The 13,604-nt window shown below is 41.1% G+C and overlaps 1 protein-coding gene across 8 annotated transcripts in view; it reads right to left on the reverse strand.

Moving 5' to 3' along the window:
• The window catches only part of RAPGEF4 (Rap guanine nucleotide exchange factor 4), a 312,049-nt gene that overhangs the window by 243,794 nt on the left and 54,651 nt on the right, over window positions 1–13,604 (reverse strand). For all 8 annotated transcript variants that reach the window (XR_008998260.1, XR_005023015.2, XM_036876921.2 and 5 more), the window contains exon 3: window positions 11,873–11,961. Coding sequence is in view for 5 of the 8 variants with exons in the window: in XM_036876921.2 (XP_036732816.2) it covers window positions 11,873–11,961 (89 nt within the window). In the remaining 3 variants the exon portion in view is untranslated. The remainder of the gene's footprint in view (window positions 1–11,872; window positions 11,962–13,604) is intronic.

Genomic DNA, 13,604 nt, shown 5'->3' on the forward strand with positions numbered 1-13,604 from the left:
CAGAGTTCATCAAAATAATAGGAACAGAATAGTCTATGTATTTCCCAGAATTCTTAGCAAAAACCCGGGTTTAAGGCAGTAACAAAAGAAAGGAGAACAAAGCACACCAGCTCCTCAGGGATGGACTGACGGGGAGGCCCTGACCCTCTCCTCGCCCACAGGCTTGAAGCCTTGCACGGGGGAGACGCAGCCAAATGGAAGGCAGGGAAGCAAAACAGTCTGGCTCCCTCTTCCAGGCAGAGCCTCGCTGTGTGAGAGGGAGAGAAGTCGCTTCCCACCAGCCCTTGGCAGCATTTTGTTCCAACCTGTCCTGAGCCAGGGGCCAACCCACGAGGTGAGGAGGCCTCCCGCCAGCTCGTGCCGCCCCAGCCGGCAGACCTGTGACTCCTGACCGCCCGGGAGGGCGACCTGCAGCGACACGGGGAGGTGAGCCAACTGGCCCCCCACAGCCCAGGGGCTTTTGTTCTCCATCCTTCCCTCCCAGGAAAGGGTCTGAAGTTTATATTACCACTCACCAGAGTGTTTATATTTTAATATTTCTCCCAAATGTAAAATTGATGGCTTTCTTTTTAAGAATCTTAGGCATCAGTGATCTGAGAGGCAAAGAAGGACCCACACACCACCATCACCACCCCCGCCATGGACACTGGAGGCACTTGGGAGCGCACACCCTTTCCAGAGCCCTTAACCGGCCCCCAGGCCAAGGGGCACACATGCTGACCCACACCGAGGACCAGGAATGAGCACGCTGGCCTGGGCGAGGAAATCATGGAGACTTCCAGTTCTACGGTACCCCGCTATGTCGTCTTCAGCAGGTCACTCGTCCAGCTGAGGCTTGAGCAAGAAACAACGTGACTGGGCCTGTACCTTAGAGGGCGGCTCGAGTGAGCGGAAGTGCAATGCTTTGTAAGTGTTGTTACTACTACTGTGCTTGTAGGATATCACCAATTAGAGGCAAATGTGACCCTCAACCTAGAGTCCAAAGAACCTGCCAAACTAATCACACAGAGGGTAAGAAGCTGTGTTGTCTTAAGCCAGTGAGCAAACACGTACTAGGGAATGAAGGAAAGGGAGAAAAAGTAATATTATATTAAAACAGTCAGGAAGGTAACATGAATTTATGAGCCAAATAAAATATTTATGCCCCATGTATTCTTAAAAGTTATATACATTTGCATCTTCCTATTACCATATAAAATAAATAGGGTGATTCTGTTCACAAAAAAAATTCCATCAAATCAACAATACCTAATAAATGTATGATATAAAAATACTACACCAGAATCTGTGAAGAGCTTTCTTCTCTATCTGTTTCTCATCTCAATCAGTGGCATCACCACCCACCCCTCCATCCAGGTCAGGATCCCCTCTTTCTCTCAACTACCCATATATCCCATCAACACCCATCCTAACCATTTCACCTCTACTAGTACATACCATGCCTCAATCTCCCTCCCTTATCACCCACACTCACCTCTCCCATCCTCTAACCTAGGAGCCTTTGAAGGGATGGACCATGCTCATTTGTGTATCTCCAGATCTAAAAGGTGGTGGAAGGAGGGCCCCTCACCCCTGTGCTGGCCCAGCAGAGTGTGAGAAGCAGGCCTTCTCCAAACACCTGCGAGGTGGGTTTGGAGGTGAAAGATGTGGTGCTCTGAGCTGTAATCAGAACTGCAGAAGCATGGTTGCTGGAGCTGTGAGGGAAAAGCACGTTTCCACAGGCATTACTCCCTCTAGATGGCACCTGTACAACCATAATGGTCAAGAAATTGAGCCCTAGAATCACAAAGAACTGGCTCTATACCTGATGGCTGTGTGACCTTGGGCAGGTTACTTAACATACAACCTGTAAAATGAAACTAATAATAGCACTTAACAAGGGAGAGCCCATCAGGCAGTGAACAGCCAGTGAAATAATGGTCAGAAGGTGCTTTTCCCATAGCTGTCTGTAGGGAGCACTCCGTCACCAGTCGCTATTCCAGCTCCTACCGTTCTGGCTCCCTGGGGGGCTGAAACTCAGAGATAAATTTGGGATTTGTCACCACCATCTCGGACTTCTGACTCTCGGATGAGAAGACAGACACGCAGGCAGGCAGACACTTGAGAACAAAGGAAAGGACAGGCTAACAGGAAACTGCTCTACCCCCTTGTAAAGACTCAGTTGGCGCTGTTACCTCTTTTCCCTTTCGTTAATTCTCTTGGTTTCTTTTAACTTTTCTCCTTTTTCTTTGACTGCCCCCTGCACACCGTCCTTCCTGGGGTAGCATGAGGAAGAACATGAGGTTTGGAGTATCCTAGACATGAATCCAGACCTTAACTTGGCTGTGCACACCTGTGTGGCCCAGGACAAAGTACCGAATGTCACCGAGCCCTGTTTTCAAATCCGATTGCAAAATAGGACATGAATGCCTAAAAACGAGGTCAGCAAATGTCCACGGAACCCACGGCAGGGGGGACCCCGCGAAAGCACTTACAGTGTTGTTCCTGGGCTCCAGGGATAGGTGTTCCAAACCCCATTTTGATCCCTCTTGGAGTGACTGATGATGAATTTTATGTGTCGACTTGCCTTGCCCATGTTAACCAGTTGTTTACTCAAACATTAGCCCACATTTTGCTATAAAAGTATTTTTTAGATATGTTTGCCGTTTATAATCCGTAGACTTTTAGCAAAGCAGACTACCCTCCCAAAGAGGGGATTTTGCTTCTGGACGGCAACATGGAAATTCTGCCTGAGTTTCCAGACTTCATCATCTGCTTTCACCTGAATCTCCAGCCCACCATTTGTCCTACAAATTTTAAACTTGCCAGCCCCCACAATCACATAAGCCAATTTCTTAAAATAAACCCTGATCCATCTATCTACCTATCTCCTATCTGTACCACTTATCTGGAAAGCCCTGACTTAGAGTGTACTGCTGATTGGCTAACTGTTTACCCTGACTTGGCCACGTCACTAGTGGGCAGAGACCCAGACAAGCACAGGTAGAAATGGCTTTTTTGTTTCTCCCTCTCATGCAACTTGCCATGGGAGGAGGCTCAGTCATCTTGTTCATTCTCGGCAGCTTCTCCCTTCCATCTGGCTGCAACCACATCTTGCACATCAGAGCAGACTAGAAGGCTAGGCCCTCTGTCTATCTCAGGCTACTCTCTGGAGGGCTGGAGGATACAGAGGAAAAGGTGCTTTCAATTCCTTGTAATACTTAGTGATATGAATCTATTCAGAAAACCCTGGTTGGAAAATGTGAGATGAAGTACATAGAGGAGACAGTTAGCCAGCTTTGGTGTGAGGCTAATACTTAAAACTTAAGAGAAGACTGAGCCCAGCTGAGGGAAGTTCTCTGCATTGGGTTTGAGGTCAAAACCACAGCTAAAATCTAAACGTAAAAGTCTATTAAAATTAAGAAAACCCATAGGTAATAACAAAGTGTTACTCAACAATTCTTTGCTAGGACCCCATGGTGAGAGATAATTAGTTTAGGCCAATACCCTGTGAGCCTCTAGCCAAGTACTATTTTAATACCACCAGAAACGTCATGCAGCTTTTACCATCGGTGTACCAGCACATCGGGGCTGCTATTGCTTGTCGTCCCGCAGGGGCATCTGCTCTGCCTTTGTACACTCATAATGCTCACCTTCCCTCCCGGGGTTCCCCTTCCTTCTCATCCTCCTCCTTCATTCTCACCTTCCTTCTCCTTGCTTACCCTTCTGTTCTCACTTTTTCCACTTTCTCCACCATTACTGATTCAGGACCACCCAGGAGAGCAGGGAGAATCATCCCCTTGTCGGCCTCCGCACAGCCATGAGGGGAGAGCTGATGAGCCCCAAGGGGCGGTTCTGAGCGAAGGGGCCCGGGGACCCCCCAGGACAGCAGTCTGCAGGCAGGTGTGCGGAGATAAGGGACATGGGATCCTCGGGAAGGGTGGCAAACAGCACAGAGAGGGGAGTTGCACACGTCACCATGTTCCTTTTGAGTCGAAGGTGCCCAGTATGGCTGCGAGCCCATGTCCAGGGACCTGGCTGCTTGGGTTTTTATCTCGGTTCCTCTCATTTCTAGACAGATTGCCTGGGGCAAAATATTTAACTGTTTAGTTGGGGCCTTAGTCTCCTCATCTGTAAGAGGAGAAGGGTCGTGTGACCTATCCCGGTGGGTCGCTGTGAGGAAACAACGCCTGTGGGGTGCTGAGGACACTGCCTCACACACCGCAGACATCCAGGAACGCTCACTGTTCCCAGTCCTACTGGGAAGCTGAGGCAGCTCATGAGAATCACCTTGGCCCTCTCTGAGATCCAAGAAAACTGGCGCTGTGATGGAGGGGAAGAGGGGAAGAGGACAGCCCTGCCAAAGCTGGGCGGCCCAGTCTCTGGGCCGTTTCTAAGGGAAGTGGTGCATAGAAAAAGTACACAGTGGGCTCAGTAGGACTTGGGCTCTTGCCTGAGCCTCTGATCTACCCTGACAATGGGAATAACACAGGCAGTTACATTTCAAACTCCACATGCCCACCTCACCAATGATCTTTTGTGATACTTTTCCATTTTTAAGATGCTGGCTGCCCACAACTCCAATATGTACACATTTCTACCAAATTTAAATCTCAAATTCAGTGTGTCACAAGTGTTTCTCACATCCAAAGTGTGTTACATACGAAAAAGGCTCAGGAGCACTGTCTTCAGCATGGTATTTGGCTGTAGGTTATCTGTCCCTTTAACTGAGATTTTGCTTTTTCTCAATAGTTCTTTCTAATTTTGCAACTAGCCATTCTCTTCTCTCAGTTTTTATCTGGATCCTGAGTATGTGGATAGAAAACTTGGACCATTTACACCCTGAGGTATGAAGACAGTCTTTGGGGGCCATTCTTTTGAGAGTCACTGTTCTTTTCTCCGAACAGCAGGGCTCTGTATGTTTAGGCCACATGGAGTAAAGATGGAGCAGATGTGAAAGGAGTCTCTGGGTCCCATTTTCAATATTCACAAATATCGTGGGGTAAAAGAGAATATGAGTTTTATTTACTAGGATGCTAAGCTCCTCAGAGGTGACTAACGAAAATGAAGGAGGCCGGTACTGTACTTTAACACACACACACACACACACACACACACTATTGGCCCTTCCACATTGAAAAGATGAGGTAGAAAAGTAATGACAGTTTTTAGGGGGACCGTGTCCACCCATTTTCCCTGCATCACTGGATCTCCTACAAGGCTCATGAGGGGATCACTGCTAGAACAAAGTAAAATACTCAGAGGAACAATCTGAGAGGAAACCTAGGAAGATTTGCTTTTTCTTCCCCTTTCCTCACATTTCACCTCATACAACAGCACTTTATCACACTGCAATCAAATTGTTTGCATTCCCCAATAGATGGCAGGCTCCTGGAAGGCAGACAATGTGTTCTTGCATCCCGTATTCTAACACCTGGCACCGCACTCACATCAGGGAAGGCATTCAATATATATGTTTGATGAATAACTTAATAAAGGAAATCAACAAACACCCGTTAACTCCTTTCCATGAGAAAGAAGAAATGAGTTTGAAAATGTAATTTTGATGGCATAAAAGATAAAAACATCATGTGTCTTTAAAAATAATAATATTAGAATGGATGGGTCCAAGATCATGGCATAGGAAGATCCTCAACGCACCTCCTCCCACAGACACAGTGAATCTACAGCTGCCTAAGGAATACTTCCATCTGAAAAAGAGCTGAAAACTAGCTGAACAGCAAATGGCAAAAGGGCCTCTTAAAGGTGGGTAGGAGAGATAGAGATGCAGCCTCACCAAAAACCTGCCTCTGTGATGGTCACCCACAAATGTGAGGGATCTCATGAATCCAGAACTTCTCCCTGAGGATTGAGGGGTGCAGACCCCATATTAGGCACCCCCAACCCTTGGGCCTTGCAATAGAGACACAAACCCCCAAAACATCCAGCTTTGAAAACCAACTAGCTCACATCCAGGAAACCCAAAGGCTGGAGAAAACCGAGATACTTCTCTTGAAAGAGTTGGCACGAAGACCCACTCATCCCCGGCCCCAGCACAAAAGCAGAAGTTTGAAAAGCACCTAAACTATATGTTAAAGAGACTCATTCACTAATCTTAAAGCATCTACCAGAGGGGCAGAGCCTTGTTGGGACTTTCTCCAGGGACAGAGGCAAATGGCATGCAGAAACTGCCATGGACATCTTGGAGGGCCACTCAGCTGCAACTTCATCTCTGAGTCTTTGCCACTAGGACCTAAAGTTCAGGATAGTCTTAGTAAGTATCAATCCTTTGCCTTCATTAATCACGTGGCAACTCTACCATGTGTGCATGACGTCTGCCACATCAAGAAGGAAGGCAGGTGGGTGCTCTGCAATGACCAGAAAGTGTGTGCCTCTGAGAAGCAGCCCAAAGACCTGGGCTACATCTACTTCTACCAAAGAGTGGCCAGCTAAGAGCCTGCCCTGACCCCTTACCACTGGGGGCAAGGGACAGACGACTTGGCATGAGGGATAGGGGTTGCAGGATTGATGTCATCCCCTGTTCTGTACCCTTTTTAGGTCTCCAGCAGCAGGGAAGATGCTAGAGGCCATAGGAGAATGGCCAAGCAAAGTGGGAGAAGGGGGGCACTCAGAAACTTTGGGGATAGAGCCAGAAGGGGACAGGACAGCCACCTGTCTGTAAGGAGACTTTGCTGCTTCCCCACCCCCCTGAACCCACAGCACTCTGCTTCTCTGTGTAATCCTGCCTGGCCCCTGGTGTGGAGAGGCGCTTGTTTGCGTGCATGTGTGTGGGTGTAGCTTTGTGCAGCCTCTTCCATAGAAGGAGCATCCGTGCCTTCCATCCCCGTTTGTGTTTGCCTGTGTGTGGTCAGACAAGGAGGGATGTGGGGGAGATAGGAATCCCCATTGCCCTCCTGCCTCAGTCCTTCTCCCATCCTGCCTCTTCTCTGTCCTCTGGAAAATGGCAAACTATGCAGTGTGAATAAAAGTACAATGGCTAAAAAAAAAAGAAATCAAGGTTAAAAAAACAATAGTAAAGATCGATGAAACTAACAACAGCTGGTTCTTTGAAAAGATAAACAAAATTGACAAGCCTTTAGATATACTCACCAAGAAAAACAGAGAGGGCTAAAATAAATAAAATCAGAAATAAAAGAGGAGAAATTATATTTCTGATGCCACAAAAATACAAAGGATAATAAGAGAGTACTATGAACAATTATATGCCAATGAATTGTACAACCTACAAGAAATAGATGAACTCCTAGAAACATACAATCTTCCAAGACTGAATCATGAAGAAATAGAAAATGTGAATAGACTTTGCTAGTAAGGAAACTGAGTCAGCAAAGAAAAATCCTGCAACAAGGAAAAACTCATGACCAGACAATTTCACTGGTGAATTCTACCAAACATAAAGATTTAATACCTACCTTTCTCAAACTTTCTGAAAAATTGAATAGGAGGGAATGCTTCCAAACTAATTCTACAATGCTAGTGTGACCCTGATACCAAAAAGCAGGCAAAGGATGCCACAAAAAAGGAAAAGTACAGGCCAATATCCCTGAATAACACAGATGCAAAAATCCTCAAGAAAATATTAGTAAACCATATTCAACAATACATTAAAAGGATCTAACACCATGACCAAGTGGGATTTATTCAAGGGATACAATGATGGTTCAACATCTACAAACCAATTGCCAGGAAACACCATATTAATAAAATGAAAGATTAAAAAAATAAGATCATCTCAAGAGATGCAGGAAAAACATTTGACAAAATCCAACATCCATTCATGATAAAAACTCTTAACCAAGTAGACATAGAGGGAATATACCTCAACATAATAAAGGCCATATATAGCAAACCCACAGCTAACTTTATACTCAATGGTGAAAAGCTGAAAACTTTTCCTTAAAATCAGGAACAAGACAAGGATACCCATTCTCATGACTTTTATTCAACGTAGTACTGGAAGTCCTAGCTACAGCAATTAGGCAAGAAAAATGAAAGGCATCCAAATTGAAAGGGATAAGTAAAACTCACTGTTTGTGGATGACATGCTACTTTATAAAGAAAACCCTAAAGACTCCACCAAAAATTTGTTAGGACTAATAAATGTATTCAGTAAACTTGCAGGATACAAATCAACATACAAAAATCTGATGCATAGTTCTAAAATTCATAAGGAACCACCAACAAGCCTGAATAGCAAAAGAAATCCTGAGAAAGAAGAACAAGCTGGATGGATTACACTCCCTGACTTCAAGCTCTACTACGAAGCTACAGTAATGAAAATAATTTAGTACTGACACAAGAACAGAGCCATAGATCAATGGAGCAGAATAGAGACCCCAGATATAAACCCAACCATATATGGTCAATTAATACATGATAAAGGAGCCATGAATATGCAATGGGGAAATGACAGCCTCTTCAACAACTAGTGTTGGGAAAACTGGACAGCTACATGCAAGAAAATGAAACAGAATTATTGTCTAACTCCATATACAAAAGTAAAATTGAATTGGATCAGAATGTAAGTCATGAAACCATAAAACTCTTAGAAGAAAACATAGGTAAAAATCTCTTGAATGCAAGCATGAGCAATTTTTTCCTGGACACATCTCCTCAGACAAAGGAAACAAAATAAAAAACCAACAAGTGGGACTATATCAAACTAAAAAGCTCCTATATAGCAAAGGACACCATCACCAAAACAAAAAGGCATCCTACAGTATGGGAGAATATATTTATAAATGACTTATCTGATAAAGGGTTAACATCCAAAATATATAAAGAACTCATATGCCTCAACACTCAAAAACAAAAATCCTGATTAAAAAGTGGGCAGAGGACCTGAACAGATACTTTTCCAAAGAAGAAACACAAATGGCCAACAGGCACATGAAATCCACACCATTAATCATCAGGGAAATGCAAATTAAAACCACAATGAGATATTACCTCATACCAGTCGGAATGGTCACTATCCAAAAGACAAGAAATCACAAACACTGGCAATGATGAGGAGAAAGGGGAGCCCTCCTACACTGTTGGTGGGAATGTAAATTGGTGCAGCCATTGTAGAAAGCTGTATGGAGGTTCCTCAAAAAACTAAAATAGAAATACCATTTGACCCAGTAATTCCACTCCTATTTACCCAAGAAATTTACCCAAGAAAAATGAAATCCCTGATTTGAAAAGATAAAGTCCCGCTTATGTTTAATGCCACACTATTTGCAGTAGCCAAGATATGAAGCCTAATTGTCCATCAGTAGATGAATGAACAAAGAAGATGTGGTATATATACACAATGGAATATTATTCATCAATAAAAAGGAAAGAAATCCTGCTATTTGCAACAACATGGATGGATCTAGAGTATTATGATCCATGAAATAAGCCAGGTGGAGAAAGACAAATACCGTATGATTTCACTTATTTGTGAAATATAAAAACAAAGCAAAATTAGAAGGAATAAAACAGCAGAAAACTCATAGACACTGAGAAGTGACTAGTGGTTACAAGTGGTTACCATGGAGAGGGTTTGGGGCAGGTGGGGGGGGAAGGGTGAGGAGGATAAAGGGACACAATAATTTGCAATCACAATATAAGATGGTCATGGGGATGTAGTACAGCATTGGGGAATATAGTCAAAGATTCTGTAACATCTTCCTACATTGATAGTAACACACTAGAGGAGGTGAGATTTAATAATATGGGTAATTGTTGAGCCACAGTAGTATATTTGAAACAAAGATAAGATTGTATATCAACCATACTTCATTAACAAAAAAGAATTGCCATGTTAAAAAAATTGATTCATTCTTATACATTAACAATCAGAAAGAGAAATTTTTAAAAATCCTATTCACAATTGCATCAAAAAGAATACCTAGGAATAAATTTAACCAAGAGGGTGAAAGACCTGTATACTTATGACACTGATGAAAGAAACTGAAGAAGAAACTAATAAACAGGAAGATATACCATGTGCATGGATTGGAAGAACTAGAGTTATTCAAATGTCTGTACTACCTAAAGCAATCTACTTATTCAATGCAATACCTATCAAAATCCCAGTGGCATTTTTCACAGAACTAGAACAAACAATACTAAAATTTGTATGGAATCACAAAAGTCTCTGAACAGCCAAAACAATTTGGTAAAGAACAAAGCTAGAGGCATCACACTTCTGATTTCAAACTATATTACAAAGCTATACTAATCAAAACAGTATGGCATTGGAAAAACCAGATACATGGACCAATGAAAGAAAATACAGAGCCCAGAAATACACCTGTGCATATATGATCAACTAATTTATTTCAAAGGAGTCAAGAATATACAATGATGAAAGGACAACCTCTTTAAAAAATCGAGATAGGAAAACTGGATAGCCATATGCAAAAGAAGGAAACTAGACTACTGTCTTATACCATACACAAAAATTAACTCAAAATATATTGAAGACTTGAAAGTAAGACTTGAAACCATAAAACTCCTAGAAGAGAATGTAGGCAACAAGCTCCTTGTCATCTGTCTTGGCAATGATTTTTTGGATCAGACTCCAGAGCAAAGGCAACAAAGCAAAAATAAATAAGTGAGACTATATCAAGCTAAAAATTATGCACAGTAAAGGAAACAAGCAACAAAATGAATAGGCAACCTATTGAATTAATGAATGGAAGAAAATATTTATAAATCACATATCCAATAAGGGTTTGGTATCCAAAAAATATAAAGAACTCACACAACTCAACAGCAAAAAAAACCAAACCAAACAATCTGATTAAAAATGGGCAGAGTATCTAAATACATATTTTTTTCCAAAGAAGACATACAGATGTCCAACAGGCACATGAAAAGGTATTCTACATTACTAATCATCAGGGAAATTCAAATCAAAACTGCAATGAAATATCACTTCACACCTGTTAGAAGTGGCTATTTGCAAAAATTCAAGAAATAACAAATACTTAGTGTTGGCAAGGATATGGAGAAAAGAGACCCTTCATGCATGGTTGTTGGGAATGTAAACTGGTACAGCTACTATGCAAAACAGTATTTTCCATATAGAACACTATTTATAATAGCCAAAATATGGAAACAACCTAAGTGTCTATCAATGGATGAATGGATAAAGAATATTATTTGGCCATAAAAAGGAATCAAATCTTGCCATTTGCAACAATGTGGTGAGCCTGGAGGGTACTATGCTAATTGAAATAAGTTAAACAGAGAAAGACTAATACCATATAATCTCACCTATTTGGAGGATCTAAAAAAGCAAAAAAAAAAAAAAGAACAAATAAAACAAACAAAGCTCATAGGTTCAGAGAACAAAATGGTGGTTGCCAGGGAGGAGTGGGGTTCTGGGGGTGGACAAAATGGGTGAAGGCGGTCAAGATGTACAAAGTTCCAGTTATAAAATAAATATGCTGGGGATGCAATGTACAGCATGGTGACTATAGTCAATAACATTGTAGTGCATATTTGAAAGTTGCTAAGAGAGTAAACCTTAGAAGTTCTCATAACAGTACACCTGAAGCTAATATAGTATTATATGTCAAGTATATTTCAAATCTTAAAGATCCTTTAAAAAACATTCTCATAATAAGAAAAGTTTTGTAACTTTGTATGGTGATGGATATTATCTATATTTATTGTGGTGATCATTTTGCAGTGTATACAAATGTCTAATCATTACACCGCACACCTAAAACTAATATAATGTTATATGTCAATTATAGCTCAATTAAAAAAAGAATACAGCAAAATAAGACCAAACAAAAAACAAATGGCAAGAATCACAATAAAATTTTTTAAAATAAATAATTATAAATCCCACTTTAAAATTAAAAAAGAAAAGAATAAGGCATCTTACCTGATGACTACTGGTCTCAGATACTTTAACATCTAAAGACCCTGCCAGGACGGCATACCAGTTGGTTCCAATATCACCCTGGCGAAATACTGAAAAAGAAACAGCAGGGTAAATATACTAAATACAAGTGGGTTTCACCATATGACCTAATAATTTCTCACCAGTTATTAAATACATGACTTGGACCTAGCTGAGCTTACCACCCTTCCTCTATCTGTTCCCACAAGAACATGACATATTTTTGTTTTCCTCATTATCAACAAAGCTATATCCTATTTATTCAAAATTCCATGAAGTGGAACTCTATTAAACAGAACACTTCTATATGTATAGAGCAGTAATAAGGGATGTATATAACCCTTACTGCTATAAGATCTTTTCAACATGACTGATGTTCTATGTCATTTATCTTATATACATTTCATTGTCTTGTGATTCTTGGAAAATTAATACTCTAGATGGGGTACATATTAATAAGGTTATTTAACTTAGCAAAATACCAGTCCACTACCCAATTTCCCAGGTCTATTCATATTAAAAACAATATATTTCCTAGAAAAGGATTTCTCCTTTAAAGCTAACTAAATGATAACTTAATAAATGATTAAGAAATATAAAATTTGCTTTATAAATTGTACTGTGTTGTCTTTGTCTATTTTGTTTGTTTTATAGATTCACTAATTTTAGGCATTAGGAGTTAAATACTTTTTGGAAATGACTCTCATCAGAAATTTCTGAAGCTGATTTTGCTTTACTTTTGTGACCTCAGAGAGAAAACATTCAGATAGAACCTTAGTGCCCATATCATGTTAAGCCCAGGATTTTGGAAAATTATTCTGAAACACTGGTTCAAAAATTTCACACAAAACTATCCTTTTAGATACCCTATTTAAATAACTAGTTGGAATGATCTGATGTTGTTCAATTCTTTTCTCAGAGTCAGAGATCAAGTGACTCAGTGAAAAAATTGCATGTAACTCAGTGGGACAGCTCAGTCTGGCAAGGCTAGCTTGCACACAAGCGAGCTTCTGGGAGCCATGATTAATGACAAGTTGCTCTCAGCTCCCTAAGGCCTGCTGCGGAAAAGCAAAGAACAGCAATGGCACCCCACTAAGTACAACGATAAGCTTAAGATGGGAGATGGATGAGTTTACAGCTGGCCTCTTCAATAACTCAGCTGCTCCTAGTCTTTGTATCTGACTTATTTTAGAGTTCCAGTTTTGCCTTTCATGAACTTGGCCCCAAAAGATATTATCACTTGCCAAACAAATTCACGTACGTATCACAGAAGATTCATTTTGAAAATTGCTTTAAGAAACAGAAAATAGTCTCATCCCCAAAAGAATGAAGTTTCTGATATCAGTAAAAAAATAATATTGGTTAGAAAATAATTCGTTTAATAGAAATGTGACTGTTTGCATGTACACACATGGGTAAACATCTTGAAGGATACATATAAAGTGTTAATAGCAATCTCTGGGTTTGGGGATTGTATGTGATTTTTATTTTCTCTTCTAAATTTTTACAGCCATGTTGTGACAGACCCATTATCCTTGCTAATGACTGGTTTCCCATAGCTATCTTAGAATCATTTGGGTCAAGTCTGAGCAAAAGCCAACACCTGAGGATGCATAGCAAAACAAACACAAAAACAAGATGGGAGGGACCTGTGACCTTAGTAATGTCTGAACCACTTAATTAATTCTGGAGCTATCCTGTCTCGGGATTTCTT

This window comes from Manis pentadactyla, chromosome 6 (assembly GCF_030020395.1).
Source record: "Manis pentadactyla isolate mManPen7 chromosome 6, mManPen7.hap1, whole genome shotgun sequence".
Classification (NCBI taxonomy): domain Eukaryota; kingdom Metazoa; phylum Chordata; class Mammalia; order Pholidota; family Manidae; genus Manis; species Manis pentadactyla.